A 17,589-nucleotide genomic window follows, 5' to 3' on the forward strand; every position below is an offset into this window, starting at 1 on the left:
TTGATGTCTTCATAACAGCACAATGCGCCTGTTGTTGTTGATGTTAAGAGTAAAAGCATCAATGATTTGGTTCCTGTCCACAGGCTGTGTGCTCTGAGGGGTAATTGCCAGGAGTGACACCGGGTCACTGTTTTGTCTGTGCCTACTGCTGTTCCTCAGGTAGTTCTTTAGGCCACACAGACTTCACTTCTTGCAGTTCCATTTGTGGATATTTGGGCAGCAAAAACTGAACCATTTCAGCAACTTGAAATTACACTCACTGCAGTACGACGTCATCATTGATGCTGGGAAAAACTTGTACATGCCTTTGTCTCCTCTAGGCTTGACTACTGTAAGTCCTTGCTCTTTGGGATCTCTGGAAAAACTTTCAAAGGCTCCATACATTCAAAACAGTGCAGCTAGAATTCTGATGAGAGTACGTAAACAGGAGCACATTACACCTATACTCCATAATCTTCACTGGCTCATGATTGCTCTCATCACCCAACAATGCATCCATGGCAATGCCCCCAAATACCTCAAAGACCTCCTCGCTCCCCACACATCCTCCTGTTCCCTCCGTTCATATAAACACTAATCTTCTCCATCCCCCTTGCACCAAACGTCACACCACGGGAGACAGGGCTTTCTGTTCAGCTGTCCCCCATATTTGGAACTCCCTCCCTGACCATCTGAGGGCTCCACAGACTGTGGAAGCTTAAAAAAAGCCCCTAGACAGGCCTCTCACAGGTCTCAATAATTTTAATCTGTTGCATCTTAGTCTTTTTCTATTTTGGTTTTATTACAGACTGATGACTGTTTTTATCTTAAGATTTTATGTTTTTATTATCTTATTTCTCCTTGGTTTAATTTTTTCCCTGTAACATTTTTATTAATGAAAGGTGCATTATAAATAAAACTTATAAGTTATAAACTTATTATTATTATCATGATGTCACGTTACACTCATTTTCTGTAAAACAATCAGTTCTGTTGATGAATGTTGTTTTCTTTTATGAGTGGAATATTTATCTAATCGCATAAATCTGTAAATGCCAGAAGTGTCTTACTATGGAAAACTGAAAGGATGATGTCATCGCCCTGCCTCTGTAACATGTTAACAGTGTCGTTTAAACAGTCTAATTTAGCATATTATTATGTTTTTCTTCTTGTTGGTGAGACAAAGTGCTGGCGTCCTCCATCTCAGGCTGAGAAACTCACCAGAGCAGAGAATCACTGAGGGGCTTCTTAAAAACTCTTAAAAAAAAAAAAAAAAAAAAAAAAAAAAAAAAACTTAAAAATAAAATCTTTACCAAGTAATTTCCATCATAACGAATTAACGCATTTCCAGACATCATCTTCCAAAACAAGGGTGTCATGTGCAGAACAATTTTCATCTGTGATGATGAATTCTGGCAACAAGTCAGATTAAAAGACTTTATTTAATCTGTGAGCCGGTTTCCAAAATGTTAGTTTTCGTTGCTACATTAGCCCCGCGTCTTCTTCTCCATTTTTTGTAGAAGCATTACAGCGCTACGTACAGGCCTGGCATGTGTACTACAGCATTTTCACGTGGTTTCAATGGATCTGTGAGAACTGAGATATTTTTTGAATGGAACACTTTTTGAAAATGACAAAGAAAAAGATTGTATAGTAGAAGTTCAGTTTCAGTGTAGACAAGGCCTTTAAAACATGGGATGGAATTAAATTAAAATAATAAATGAGGAATTATTTTCTTGGGGGTGCTATGGCAAATCCAGGGGGAGCTCTAGCGCCCCCTTGAAGCCGCCCATGCATTATTGTAGTTAAACTATCTGGATTAATTTGGTTTATAAATCAAAACCATAAGCCAAACCTGCTTTCCTTTTGAGGACTTCGCCCTCATGGTTGAACCGCTGTATGCTGTAAAGGAGAATGACTTTTGTGTTTTCTTTTGTTGTTGTAGTAGTAGTTGTAGTAGTAGAAGTCTGGCAGCCAGACCCTTTCTGCTGGGGTAGAGTTGAGCTCAGCTCCTCTCAGCTGCCTCACTGCTGCAAAATACATAGCAGACAGGAGCCAACAGGGTTTATAAATGTTTTTCACCCTTACTATGTAAAAAAAAAAAAAAAAGTTTGCAGTCTAAAAGTTATCGGAGCTAAATTTGTCAGAAGCTAATTGGTCCGCAGATGGTTTTTGAAGTTAGCTGAAAAGCTAATCCACTAACAAAAAAGTTAGCTTCAATAATTAGCGGTTAGCAGATTAGTGGAACCATGCCCACTACTGCAAATACACCAGTGGGTTACAATAGAAACAGACAGAACAAGCTGGAAACTTGTTAAGCCTCGGTCCCACCAAATAATAAGCCATGAATAATGAGCCACATGGGGGTGTGTCAGTGATTATTTGAAGAATGATCCACGTGTTAAGCTATCACATATATGCTACTAAGGTGCCTTGATGTACTTCTCTGTACCTCACGTGTGCCACGTATCAGCCTCTAATGAGCCACAACTGACCTGTCATTTGAGCCCTGTCCAGCCTTGAATGGCTCGTGTTGCCACAAATGATCCAGGTCAAGCCAAATATGATCCTTGTAGCACCATGTTAACGTGACATTGGTGCACGTTTAGGCATGTGTTTAGTCCAAACCTCCAGCCCTCCCACACTTGGTCTCTTTAAAGTGTGAGTTTTCAATTCACAGCATCCACTCAAGATGTTGTCACATTTTTTAAATGTAGTGCAAAAAAAGACGCTGTTGTACAGTCTGGCCGGTGTGCGCATCCGTGCGCCAGGCTGCTGTTCACCTGTGTTCCAGAGCCATTAAATGCACCAGTTCTGTGTGTTCACCCAGGTTTCTGTGACCAAAAAAAAGACACCACAGTGAGATGGCCACTTTAATTACATACACCTGCAACTGTGTAGATCAGTCCCCCCCAAAAAACACAAAACACATCCATAGCCAGACCAATTACAAATGAACCACGGGTTCCTGTACAGTCACCTCTGCGCCCTTGTAGTTGTCAGGTGCTTGGATAATGGGCTTTAAACAGCCTCGCCCTCACTACAAACATGCCTCTAAAAACCTTGTTTGTCCTTGTAGTAACTCATACACAAACTGCCCCACACAGCTGCTGCTAAATTTTGAACTTGTTGAAATTAGCGCCATGCTCAGAGATGAGCCTTGTTAGCCGAATATTCTGCCTGTCAGAGCCACTATTCTCCCACAATTGTTGAATGACTGGACTCGTACCAAAAAAACATGCTACGTGGCTCATTATTCGGTGGGACCAGGGCTTTAAAGAATAGTAGAGTCGCATGATGTCAACAGAGCTGGTGTGACGTGCAAAGCAGACAGAATCATTATGAGCACAATTACAATGAGGTACTGGTCAGTTCCTGAAGTAATCTATAGAATGTAGATTTAATCATTTATTTATCAGTATGTCAGAGAATAGCTCTGAACTTGAAATGTCTTCCATTCTTTTTAATTTTATTAATTTACTAGCAGTGTACCTGGGCAATGCCCAGGTGTGAGATTTTGTAGCTACGCCTCTGACTGGTTTGTAGATGATTATTCGATGCTATAACGGTTTGAGAATAATTTAAAAAAGCACTGAATTCATATACCTTAGGAGATGATGGTCTCTACTTTTGCATGAGATGAATGCTCCCTGGTGGCAGTTGTGTGAAGAGAACATGGTAATCAAGTTATCCCAGTCTTCTGGGCAATTAAAAAAATTAAAAATAAAAATTAAGGCCAATTTTAATTGATTTTGGTTAGCAGTTCATCTCAAACATTACTTTTGTTAATCTACTTGAAAGCACATTTTACACACAAGCACATTTTACCCAACCTACTTCATATCCTTGACACAGAAGAGATTTAAAATCATAACATCTTGAGCCAGTAATCACTGAAAGTGTATCACTTTTAATATAGCTAGATGAAAGCCATTTTCAGACATTTGACTTCTGATTTGGAGCAATTTAAAGAGGTATAACAATAAGCTTATCCAATTTAAAGCAGTTTGAAAATACATTAACCTGGTCTACTATGACTTTGATGCCACGTGTGTATGTGAAAAGAGAAAAGTAGAAAATAATTAAATATGAGATAGTCAATATTTGTCTTATTTTAACTATATAAATAACAAACATTTAGTCTGTTATCCAAATAGTTGGAATTGTTTTTCTGTGGATGACTAACCTGATGTGGAAGGTCTTCAAATCTGTTATCACAGTCCTCTCTGTGTGCTCATCAGCCAGTTATCTCTCTACTGTTTAACTAACCAATCAATGGTGGTTTTTCTGTGCCAGACGCTCATGTGGTATTGATTAGCCCATTATCATGTTGTGTCAGCCAACTAAGCTGTTTAACACTGCCCCACCCTCTTCACTTTATACATGTTCCCCCTTGGCCATGTCATCAGCCGGCATGGAATGTCATTCCAGTGCTACGCTGATGACACCCAACTCTATATTATATAGCACCTCACACCAGACCTGGTCGTCCAGCATCACCTTCACAAGCCACGACATCCACCTCTCATCTTCAATCACTAACCTTGGTGTCAGAATGGACCCTAACCTGACCTGTATGGCACTGCCCCCCTTTATCTCAAAGAACTGCTCACCCCCCATTTCTCCCCACGATGTGTCTCTGCTCTGGACAGGCCAACCTCCTCCAGTCTCCGAGGACAGGGCTTAGAACTGTGGGTGAGCGCACCTTCTGCTCAGCCGTTCCATCTGTGGAATGCTCTCCCTGACCCTCTATGGGCACCACAGAGTGTGGATGCTTTTAAAAAAGGTTTTAAAAAACTCATCTTTTTAGAAAAGCATTCCATTGTCTGTTCTATGTTTGTTTAATATTATCTTAGATGTCTTTCTATCTTTTTTTATGTCTTTGTGGCACTTTGAGATAATTTATTTAATGTAAAGTGCTTTACAAATAAAATCTATCATTATTATTATTATTATTATTATTATTATTGATGTGTGTCACAGCTATTGCAGTCAAGCCTCGGCAGCCGTCAGAGGATACTATGGGTGCTATGGGCCCAAGCAAAGGTGTTACCCAGGGACTGAACCGCGCTGGTGTGGTCAGGAGGTCGTTCAGAAAACCACCTGAGGTATTGCTGCTTGTTGTTGTTGTTTGTTGTTGTTGTTGGTTTGTAGTCTGATGTTCAGAATAGCAACAGAATTGTTGTCTTTATCTGTGTGTTTCCCTGGTGTGTGAGAGGAGGTTTTTGAAAAAAAATCCTTTTGTCATCCACCAGCATCCTGTTGATGACATTGATAAGATGAAGGAGAGAGCTGCTATGAACAACTCCTTCATCTACATTAAGATCCCCCAGGTGCCCCTGTGTGTCAGCTATAAGGTGAGTTCCGCTTTAGAATGAATCCCGTTCTCATGGCGGTTACACACAGTGTGCCCCACTTTTCCCAGGTCCACTTTTGATACATCATCTGTGATGTAATATGAAGTCATCAGGGGTTTTGAGCTCTTCACCATGTGAGGATTGATCGGTTTAGTTTATTATACCACTCACAGACTAAGATTTGGTCTGTCCATCTGTCTGTCTGTCCCTGAATATTTTAAACACAACTCCTCCTGAACCAAATGAGGTATTACTGCAACCGACAGCTGTTCCTCTTCCTAGTTGTTTCTAAAATGATGAAGCTTTTTTGTTTTGTTTGTTTTCCTGCCTCAGGGGGAGAAGAGTAGTGTGGACTGGAAGGACTTGAACCTGGTTCTGCCCTGCTTGGAATACCACAACAACACTTGGACATGGCTGGACTTTGCCATGGCTGTGAAAAGGGACAGTCGGAAAGCACTTGTCGCTCAGGTATTTACATCAGGATTTTGATTCCACTTTGTGACATTTTGTAAGAATTAATTACCCCCAAGTGTCTCATATTGCTTGGTGTATTGGTGGAGGTACACGTTACACGTCACTCAGTTGTACAATATATGACTTATGACCAGGGGTGTCGAAAAGGGTAGAATAAGGAGAATGATTGTAGGGGCCCAGAGAGGCCCCTAATACAATTATAATACTGACAAAATAATATGGGGGAGGGGGGCTCAGTAAGATTTGTTTTCATGGGGCCCAAACTCCCTGGCAGCACCCCTGATTATGAGTGATATTACTTTAGTTGTATGGCCCAGTTGTCACCACACTTTGTGTATGCTTCATGTACAGTGACCCTAAAAGTATATTGATTTTGGGGTCAAAAGGTCAAAGATTGTAATTTGTAAGTACTGTGTGAGCACAATAACTTATTTTTTAACTGCCTGATTGTCAGCAAACTTGGTATGTGTGTTAGGAATCTTGGTCCCAAGAAGGATATTGACTTTGGTGTCAAAAGGTCAAGGTCACTGGAGAGTACTGTTTAAAACCCAAAAAAAAAAAGGTCTTTTCATTATACCTGGTATTTGTGGCAGGCTTGGTGACCCCGTTATTTTGACTTTGGAGTCAAAATAAAAAACTACATGGGTTAATACAGACTGTGTGCTTGTCTGTCATCCAGTTAGTCTGAGAGCTTCAGTCGTACTTCAGTATCAGCAGCAGATGGTAAACAACACTGCGCTGACGTTGGAAGCATTTCTGTTCCTGATCTTGTCTGTTTTTCTTGCACAGATGATAAAGGAGAAGCTTCGCCTGAAGCCTGCTGCAGAGTCGGACCTCCTGAACAGCCTGCAGCAGCAGCAGGTGGAGGAGGAGAAGGCGCGGCTCCTCATCGGCTACAGTCCTGCTGTCAAGAGTTCCAGCAAGAAGAGCATCTTCAGTCGACGCAAGTAAACCGTGAGTCCTCGCGTTCTCACAAAACCTGAAGTACACCGTCTGGTCTGCTTCACGGTAAGAAGAGCAGTCTGGTGTCATGGATGCACAAAGAATTCACAAGAGAGGTGGTCAAGAAATCCTGAATGTTTTTGTTTTAAAAAGTATTCTCTGTCAGAATTGCAAAAAGATGCAGGATGAACAGGATGTCAGAATAAATTTATGATATAAAATTTTATGACTGTAAAGTGTCACGCTACAGCAAAAAAGAATTTGGTAAGTGTACTGAAATGTTTGTGTCCTCTGCTTTCTTAAAGATGTTTCTTCTGAATTTGTACAAAGGGCTACGAACCTGAAATGAAAAGAAACCGTGTATTAAAAGTGACAAAGGCAGAAAACCTTTTTTATTTGTTTTTTTAAATGTGCCTTATTACATCACTTCACACCACAGAGTACTGTCCTGTAGGGGGTGGTAGTGAGTTCAGGCCTTGTCATTGCATTGTGGTTGAGCCATTAGCTATGTTTATGAGCAACCCAATAATCTGAATTGTTTGGATAGTCACAAAATCTGAACAGAAACACCTTGTGTAGCCACGTCAGTCACAGACGGCCGCATCCAATCAAAACTCAGTAGTTGCCAATGAAACTGGTTTTATAAATCTTTGGTAATTCAGTTGGGGGGACAGTATGAAGACTTGTTAGCCAAGACTACAATTGTGAGATGAGCAACACAAACAACTTCCTCTAATTGCACGTTTGTTGAACACGTGTGGATCTGTGACATGCACAAACAATGGAAAAGCAACTATGGATTGTAACATTTTTATGCTGCTTTTCCTCATCCCTGTGGCTGGCCATGGGGCTACGTCCCATGCTTTGATACAAAAAAATTCCAAATGTAAAAAAGGCACAAAACAACAAGTCACTCAATCCATCTGCGTCACAGCGCACAGATGGATCACACAAACTGCATATTTCCAGTTCAAGCCACAGTTTTTAACTTACCTTTCAAATTGATGCATTGAGGAATTTGTATGTGATGCCTTTCTCAAAGGCCAGCTGAAGGAGCTGCACTTTGCATGCATGACACATGCACGGTGGTCAGTAAACAGTCATCATACATATTGGTTGCAACAATTGTTGTAGCTGTCACTGTGCTTCAAGTGTTATGTGTGTTTTATCTGCTGGTTTTGCACACAGCGACCTGTTTCCTTGCCGGAAAGCCTCTCACTTCTGATTGCGCCCTCTCAGTAGCAATGTTGCAAGCGCTTGCGTCTTAAAGGCGCGTGCCACTCTGGTGGGTTGATTTTATATTATACCCACAAAACACTCATAGCTTATTATCTTACGGGACTCAATCCAACACTGTTGCTCCTGGAGCCCTGCTTAAGTAGCACTAACTACCTTGACACAACCCAAGAGTAATTCTTTTTTTAAATAGACCATGTGTCACACACTGTCAAGATAGGGCCCTGTATTTCTATGTTAGGCACAGCTGCCCAGTTTGCAGAATTCTAATGTAAATGATTCTTTTGTTTCTATATGTCTTCATTACTGTATTTGTCTGAATCTCACATTTAGAGAACATAAAGTGACCTCATTACTACCTCCTACTGGTCATTGTGCTGTGGTGCATTATATAGAAAAAGTATTTCACCATCTCCTGCTTCTCTGAATTGCTGCTTTTCTTCGGTGTTTTTTTTTTTTGGTTGGTTTTTTTTTTTGGGGTGTATCTGGAATATTTCAGCATTCAGAAATTATTCAACCTGGAATATTGATATCAGATGTTCCTGCTGGCTCGGGAACACTGTTTATTAAAATTTGCTATAATCAGCTGAAATCGCCTGTTCATCCTGTGAGTTGTAAAAAAAATAAAAAAAATAAAAAATTTGAAATGCCACAAATGTATATCAGAGTATGTTTTATCAAATAAGAGTTTAATGTCTGGCTGTATGACTGTCGGTGTGACAGGAAGGCCTTTTCTCCTTAAAGACAGCAGCTTGTTTTTTTTAAGTTAATCGTACATGCGACTCTGTCTGTCAGCTGCTGTTTTATTGTTCTTTACTGCAGTCAGAATAAGACCTGAGCAGCATAAAAAAAATTAATAATAAATACTGTAATGTTCCGGGAACGGAGGTTCTCGTGTGGATGACATCAACAGAAAATCGGTTGACGCTAATCGCTGTTTTTGTGAATGAACAGAATGAACTAATCAACAAAGAAGCACTTTTTATGCAAAGTATTTTTTGTTACTTTTGTAACGCAGCTGTTCTAGTATTTGTGAAATGGTGCTGCTAAGCCTGTTGGAATAAACGTTTGCCTAAAACATTTCAGTTTGACACACTTGACGGTTTTGAGAAAATGAATTTGTTTCTCTCAGCTTTCTGTCAGAACTGTAAATGCTACTGTTTGTGTTAATAAAATTATTGTCTCTCTTTGTATTTCAACTGGATTTTGTACAGCAGTAAATAATTGTGGCTCTGGTGTGAAAATGTAGAAGTTTTCGTCTTGGAAACTGCTGGTGCACCCGGATACTTAAAAGGCCAATTTTCATTCTTGCCTTGACCTATTTCAAGGAACAACACATTCAGGGCAACCTTAATAAGACAGAAAATTGAGGGCCAGATAAAGTATCATCATTAAATGGTTTTAATTAGGGAGCTGAAGGGAGGGAAAAAAATGCAGTGTCCCAGAGGAGGCTGCTGTCTATAATTGCTGTGGTTTGTTGCGGTCTATTTAAAGTGTTGGCTCCTGGGTGGGAGCACACCGGCTGCCTCCTGACATTCCGGTTCCCTCTCAGGCCCTTGTCTTTGGCAGGTCCACTTTGTCTGTGTTGTGGCTCACAAGTGACAGTTGGTCCAGTGACCCATATCTTGTTTCAAGGCACACTGACCCAGAATGGTGCACAATGAGACGTCCAATCGCATAGTAACATTACATAACGGGGCACCTGCAGCATCTTATATGCTAATCAAAGCTAAAATCACATGAAACACACATACACCTAAATGAGTCCATCCACAGAACTTGCTTAATTATGGCCAATAGAAAACCGATAAAAATTGATGCACCAGATGAATTGAAAAAGCAACTTTATTTTGCTTATATAAAAGCCCATTCAGCAGGTCTGCTCCCTGCGGAATGTGGAGCGGATGGGGGTTTGATGATGTGTTCTGCAACTGGGAGGCAAAAGAGGCAAAAAATTTATTCTGCACTGAAATGCAAATTGGAGAAACTTACTTTCTGATTGCATTCACAGGTTACATTCTAAAACTCAAAATACTACGTCATACCTCCATACAACCCAATTGAAAGGATTTATAAGACGTTAGCCACAACAGAAACTGAAAGCAAGTGAGGTGTTCAGGCTTGGTACGCGGTGAGTGGGGTCTGAAAGGAAGAGAGCGTTTCCCCACAGAAAATGTATTAAATTAGATAAACTTGGTTTTTGATTGTTTCATAGTGGTTGCTTTCAAAAACTCAAATATGTACACAACCTAGTGGAAAAGATTTCATAAGAAGCAGCAAGCTAACATTGAATAATGTGACTTATCATTGGAACCTTTTTCATGGTCGTCAATGCAAAGTTCAATGCAAAATCAGTGTTGAATCACCGTTACCATATCAATGAAATCTCTCACATGGTTAATGCTGATGGCCATGGCATTAACATTGATTTACAGTTTTTACTTTATGATTGATTAAGCATTGAGCTTGACCAGGCAATATGACCAGTGTTGAAAAGTCACCGATTTGGGATAGCAACTAAGATTGGAATATTTCCAAAACCTTTAAGTAACCTTTTAAGTTTCCCATGACGTAGAAATCCACTGTCACTACAGAAAACAGCCATCATGGTGTTACTAGTGATAGTACAGAACCATCTTATTTCTGATAAGATGGTTGGTTAATTAATCCAAAACCCGACAGAGCTTTAATTCATTTGAAAGCTTGACTCTTAGTCTTGTCCATCCAAATTGGAAGTCCCAAAAACCAGTTTTATTTGTTGTTATCTATCGTCCTCCTGGTCGTTACTGGGAGTTTCTCTGTGAATTTTCAGAACTTTTGTCTGACTTAGTGCTTAGCTCAGATAAGATAATTATAGTGGGCGATTTTAACATCCACACAGATGCTGAGAATGACAGCCTCAACACTGCATTTAATCTATATTAGACTCAATTGGCTTTGCTCAAATGTAAATGAGTCCACCCACCACTTTAATCATATCTTAGATCTTGTTTGACTTATGGTATGGAAATTGAAGACTTAACAGTATTCCCTGAAAACTCCCTTCTGTCTGATTTCTTAATAACATTTACATTTACTTGATGGACTACCCAGCATGGGGAATAAGTTTCATTACACTAGAAGTCTTTCAGAAAGCGCTGTAACTAGGTTTAAGGATATGATTCCTTCTTTATGTTCTCTAATGCCATATACCAACACAGTGCAGAGTAGCTACCTAAACTCTGTAAGTGAGATAGAGTATCTCGTCAATAGTTTTACATCCTCATTGAAGACACTTTGGATGCTGTAGCTCCTCTGAAAAGAGAGCTTTAAATCAGAAGTGCCTGACTCCATGGTATAACTCAAACTCGCAGCTTAAAGCAGATAACCCGTAAGTTGGAGAGGAAATGGCGTCTCATAATTTAGAAGATCTTCACTTAGCCTGGAAAAAGAGTCTGTTGCTATAAAAAAGCCCTCCGTAAAGCTAGGACATCTTACTACTCATCACTAATTGAACAGTGGTGCCGTGCTGTCAAATTTAAACTCGCTGCCTTTTTGGGTTAGTTTGTGAAACCCATTACATTTAATTGCACATAAAAGCAGTTGAGTTATTGCACACTATGTTTTCTAAAGATAACTGCAGATATCATGAAATTCATCACATTGTTCAGACTTATTGCTATAAAAGCAAAAATATTTTCCCTCTGCCTCAGTGAGAATTCGCGACTACCATCGTTACCTGTTTGAGATCAGAGACTGGGAGCTGTCAGGACGCCTGATTGGCACAGAACAGGATGGACAAGCACGAGCTCTTCGCAGAGAGCTCATCACGCTGGGTCCTCCATGGGGAGACGTGACGGTTCACAGGAATATGCCACCACTCAAGTTCTACTACGACTTTAAATGTAAGCTGTGGAGCCACATCGCTCAGCTGCCTGGACACACGCAACCTTTCAACATACGTTTATTAATAGCTAGGTAACTAATAGTAGGTATGAAGGCCATAATTAAGGCAGTCTGGTATTTGAACTCAGAGACCATGACCTTCACCCAAGTGATTGACCTCTGACTGACCTTCACAGGGAGGCTCTAGAATCTATCAAAGTGACACAGAGGGAAAATCAAATTCTTTGACCCTGATAAAATATTTATTTTTTTATAGCAGTTTTGGGGCCAACCTCCACACATACAAAATTTGGTTAAAAACCATAAAAAGGAGGTGGGAGGAGTAGGCCAACAAACAGGCAGGCTTAACCCTGACCCCAGTGGTTGACCTTTGGCAAATTTGACCTTGCTGGGTTAATTCCAAATCCCAGTCCAACATGTCTGCCAAGTTGGATGCAGATCAGAGTGGAATGTTTGACCTTTGAGCCCAATGATTGATCTTTGGTGAATTTTTTTGCCTGGGCAGCTCCACAAAACACCTACATATCTGTCCCAAGTCAGGTGCAAATTGGAATCTACACCTTTAGTTTTGACCTTTTAACCACAATGACCTTGAACCTAGTGATTGACCTTCAGTAAATTTGATGTCACATCCACAACCTACCTACATATGTGTGACACGTTTGTTGAACATTTGTGTGAAAATCAGAATTTTGACCTTTGCATCCAATGACCTTGACCTTTGTCAAAACTCTTTAAGGTCAATACTGGGGTTAACTGCTATCATATTTGGTGGGAATCAGCCAAATGACCTGGGACGAGTAGGGGAACAAACAGATAAAGCAAACTTTTGAAATTTGCCCCAGTGACCTTCAGTTCTGTCAAAACAAACCCTTTAAATGGCATTTCTGGGGTCAGCCTACATGCACACAGCTAGCTTGGTGGAACTTTTTAAATTTAATTTGTAGTTTTTAATTTTTTTAATTTAATGTAATGAATGTATTGTGTTCAGTTCATACTCTTGTACTGACTCTTATTTCTCTGTATGCAGCTACAATATCGCTTTACACTATTGTGTGGGGGCCGTGTTGGGACCCTGCCTGGACTTTGATTGGACAGTCTATCGACCTGCTGACCAAACCCTCAGTGGATCCGTCACCTCTGCTGACCTGGTGGGACAAAAGTCGATTGCTCCTGCACGGGCGCTGGGTTATGGACATTGATCAGGCCAATCTTCATCAGTTGGCAACCGAAGTAAAACACTACAAACACTTTAAAAACTATATTCGCAATGTTGTCAAATATTTTTTAGTATATTTATGTAAGATTATAGTTTAGATATGTGTGTGTTAGAAAATATGCTGACAGTTTAAATTATGGCACATGCTTTTAAATATGTTTTTGAGCTAGTGGTGTGTCCATTTTTTTTCCTGATTAAGGCTGGTTTTAATCTTGCATCCTTTCAGGACCCATATAACACCACAGAAAACTTGCACTGGGAGTGGACTATACTGAACTGTGAATGGAACCCTGGGCAGTTTGTGTTTAAAGGAGATTTGGACGTTAACGTCCGGACTGCATCTAAGTAAGCACAGCCATTGAAGTCTCCTTATCAAGTGTTTGTATGTTTGTCAGGAATTTAAGTTCATGCATCTGTGTCGTCTTCATGTTAGGTATGATGATATCTGCTTTCTACACCTGCCCAACCTCTACATGACACTTGACCTTCAGTGGCTTTGTCATGGCAACCCTCATGACCACCATGCTGTAATGCTCTGCTGTGCAGAGAATGTGGCAGATGTAACCTCAGGACAACCTCATGATTCCTACAGAGCTTTTCGCTCTGAAAACCTTAACCTCTCCATCTCCATGGACCTTAACCAAAACAGTGGCCCAGGTGTTTGGAACACTTACTAATTCTTCACATTCTGTATTAATGGCATAATTGTAATCTTAGCCCATTGCACTTGAAAAGCAGGATTATATGTATGTTTTATTGTAGACAGCTATGTATTTTGTTTTTCTAGAACCTTGCCAGCCCAGAATCCTGCTGTACAGCAGTACCCTGCGCTGGATGCAGAACTTCTGGGCCACCTGGACCAGTGTGTCGCGACCAATCTGTAGAGGCAAACTCTTCCAAAGTCTCAGGCCGTCCCGCAAGAAGCTGAGCCAACACTACAAACAGATGTCCTACACTGCTACCTTCCCACAACTGCAAGTAAGCTCGCCTTTGTTGCTGTGTACTTCATCTGACAGGCTGTTGAGATTGTCAAACGTGACAGAAGCCCTGACATTCCTCATCGCTTTATGAATTTGATATCCCAGCTATTGTCATGTATTAATTGGTCGGGTGTGCTGTAGCTTCTTCCACAAATACATGTGAGTCAGTAACAAGGAAAATTGGATCAAAAAGATGAGAACATGTCAGTGTCTCCTACCACAATAACATGTTAAGTCCAGACTCACTGTGTAGGTGTGATTATGCTCTGATGAAATATGCAGCCAAAACTGTGCACCTCATACACTGAACAAAAATATAAACACAACACTTTTGTTTTTGCTCCCATTTTTCATGAGCTGAACTCTTTTCTATATGTACAAAAGATCTGTTTCTCTCAAATATTGTTCACAAATCTGTCTAAAAGTAAGCACTTCTCCTTTGCCGAGATATGACACACCTGTGAGGTGAGATGGATTATCAAGTGTGTGTTTTTTTTTTAGTGAGCTGAAAATCTATAAATGCTGTTAAAATAAAGAATTTGTCAACAGCTTCTGTATGTGTCTACAGTACTGTTAATGTCAAAATCTTGTGTTTTTAGGTGCTTTACTGGGCCTCGTCTGCCCAGCAGAGAGGTATCCAGGTAGAATGCAGTAAAGGCCATGTTTTCACTCAAGGAGTACAGAGACTTATTCCACAGGGTACAGGCCTTGCAAATGTTAAATTTTACATCAACAACACAATAATTAAATTAGACTCCATCCAAGGATAATGCACAAATCATATTTACATTTAAAGTGGCTGCGTATTTGCTTCTTCTTTCACTCAGCTGGTACTGTAATGAGGAGGCTGATCTCCAAGTGGAATGTGACTCAAATGGTTAGTGAGTTATCACAGGTAACTGTTCACCTGATGGCCTCCACCTGGGATGAGACAGCTGACCACCAGCTGAATGCTCAGGTGAAGAAGACTCACCTGCTCAGTTTGTCCTCTCTGAGCTACCAGCGGCAGAGCACTCGCATGGAGGAGGTACAGTGTGTGCGTTTGCAGCTAACTGGAGTGTAGTATTCTTGTTTTTCTAATCAAGATATTTCTGTTAAATGTTTCTTGCAGGAGGTGAACCAGAAGGATGAGACTAATGCCTCTTACACGCACAAACTGTTCCTTGTGGACCTCCGTGCTTCTTGGACCACCACTAACAGGAACATAGCCTTTGGGCTCTATGACGGTTATAAAAAGGCAGCTGTTCTCAAGAGGAATCTTTCCACTGAAGCTTTGAAAGGTCTGAGAATCGACACTCAGCTGGACTCTAAGAAGCTGAAACGCGCTCCTTCTAACTTTTCTTCCACCACGGCCCCAACGACGCCAGTCACGTCCACCATAAACCGAGCAGAAAAAAGTCAAAACGAAGGTGAGGAATTTCAGTAATAGATCTTGTAGGATATGATAACAATGGTTTAAATCTTCTGCTCTGCTCTTCGTCATTCCATAGGAACAACAATGCTCCAGAAACTCATTGAAGAAACTGATAAGTTTGTGGTTTTCTCAGAGGAGGAATTAGGTGTTACTGACCAGCTTTGTGGCCTTGCTGCCTTTCATACAGACAGTGTCTATAATCATAACTGGTTCATTGAGTTGGTCAACTGTCAGGTAACCAACATTTTACTAACTATTGGAAAGTCATGTACGTTTTACTTATAGTCACTAATTGTTGAACACCTTAAATGGACTGCATTTATGTAGCACTTTTCCATCTGCATCAGACGCTCAATGCACTTTACAAATAATGCCTCACATTCACCCTGATGTGAGGGTGCTGCCATACAAGGTACCTTGCTAATAAGTTTCTTTTATGCCCTTGCTCAGCGAGGTTTGTGGGCATTATGTTTTTACCTCATCCAAGCATCTGTAAACTTCATTTCCGCACAGTAACTAAAGAATGCCTTGTTTTGATTGAAACCAGTTCTCGTGGTATATAGTGGATAACTAAAAGAAGGTTTATTTGAAAAATGACCATTACTGTGTTGTTGCTATTTTTGTCATGTTAAATTATCAGCAACATAAACTGATCTAAAGATGCAAATGCTCATCTCTGTAATGTTTAGTAGACTTTGACATTGATTTGAAACTGAAAATGGACCATTTGAAAATGGGTCATTCAGCTCACGTGCAACCTGATGATTTTAACAGGAAAACTGATGGCTTGTTGTACACCTCTGACAAAGCCATCATGACCACATTTTACTTTGTGTTACCCAGATGATGCTGCGCGGCACGGAAACTGCAGGCTGTGTGTTAGTATCTGCAGCCAAGGCTCAGCTGCTGCAGTGTGAACATCACCCAGCCTGGTACAATGACACGCTCAAGCAGAAAACCACATGGACCTGCATGCTTGACGGTATGCAGTATTTTGCCACTATGGAGCCAAACCCATCTGAAGATGAGGACAGGCAGCTGTGGCTGGAGGTAGGTGGAGATTGTCACATTGGTAGATTACTTTTTGTGTCTGTTTCTACTCTGATTTGATCTGGACTTTGGCTTTTCTTCAGGTGAAGAACATTGAGGAACACAGGCAGCAAAACCTTGACTCTGTGCTGGAGTTGATGGAGAGTGGCCAGGCTGTTGGAGGAATGGTCAGCACAACTACTGGTAGGTACCACACATAATTGAGATTCATTAACCTCACAGGCTCTTCAGTGAAGTATAATGGACTCTCACTCATATATGTATACACGTTTGTGTGTGAGATATGGAAAAAAGTTTTTTTTTTTTTTTAATTTTTGCAAATTTAATAAAATTAGAAAAGTATGAAATGTACACAAGTCTTCACAGCCTTTGCTCAGTACTTTATTGATGTGCCTTTGGCAGCAGTTACAGCATTAAATCTTCTTGAATATGCTACAAGCTTGGTGCACCTATCTTTGGACTGTTTTGTCCATTCCTTTTTGCATCACCTTTCAAGCTCCATCAGGTTGGATGTGGAGCGTCGGTGCACAACCATTTTCAGATCTCCCCAGAGATTCCTGTGTATGTACAAATAAGGAAAATTGATTTCAGAGTTTAAACAAAAAAAACAAAGAAAACCCAAACAACTTTCACTTTATTTATTCAATGTCTCCAAAGGAGCACCGAGCTGTACAGCAATGGGTATACAGAAAAGTACAATATAAAAAGAAAAGAAAAGAAAAACACACCAGACATTCAGTACACAAGGGGGACACAGTACAGACCTAAATCGATGGAAATGGAACCGAGTTACCTAACGCGATTTACCATCAACCCTAAGTACCTGCTTCTCTCCTCTGGTCAGCATTCAGAACAGAGATAGCCACAGGTACAATGGAGTGCTTATATCTATTGCTCCTCACTGTAGGAAAGCTAAGCCTTGCTGCAGATGGCAAATAACAAAATTCACCATGGAGAGGGTGGGCCCAATCAGATAACATCCTTAAAATTACAAAATTATGAGTTATTCCATAATGTGCAAGAACCAGCAGTCCCTGTTGTGTAGTCCTGGTC

General features: G+C 40.5%; 1 protein-coding gene and 1 pseudogene across 1 annotated transcript in view; both read left to right on the plus strand.

Annotated features, from left to right (window-relative positions):
* LOC117509475 overlaps nt 1–6,944 on the plus strand; it is a 51,338-nt pseudogene extending 44,394 nt beyond the window's left edge.
* Nucleotides 6,945–11,477: 4,533 nt separating this feature from the next.
* The window catches only part of LOC117508875 (protein KIAA0100-like), a gene marked incomplete at its 5' end in the record, with an annotated part of 32,170 nt that continues 26,058 nt past the window's right edge, over nt 11,478–17,589 (plus strand). Inside the window, 12 exon segments of the mRNA XM_034168719.1 lie at nt 11,478–11,526; nt 11,681–11,872; nt 12,904–13,106; nt 13,319–13,437; nt 13,526–13,749; nt 13,880–14,070; nt 14,672–14,771; nt 14,900–15,099; nt 15,184–15,481; nt 15,563–15,720; nt 16,330–16,536; nt 16,620–16,719. Coding sequence (XP_034024610.1) covers nt 11,478–11,526; nt 11,681–11,872; nt 12,904–13,106; nt 13,319–13,437; nt 13,526–13,749; nt 13,880–14,070; nt 14,672–14,771; nt 14,900–15,099; nt 15,184–15,481; nt 15,563–15,720; nt 16,330–16,536; nt 16,620–16,719 — 2,041 coding nt within the window.

Source organism: Thalassophryne amazonica, chromosome 4 (assembly GCF_902500255.1).
Source record: "Thalassophryne amazonica chromosome 4, fThaAma1.1, whole genome shotgun sequence".
Classification (NCBI taxonomy): domain Eukaryota; kingdom Metazoa; phylum Chordata; class Actinopteri; order Batrachoidiformes; family Batrachoididae; genus Thalassophryne; species Thalassophryne amazonica.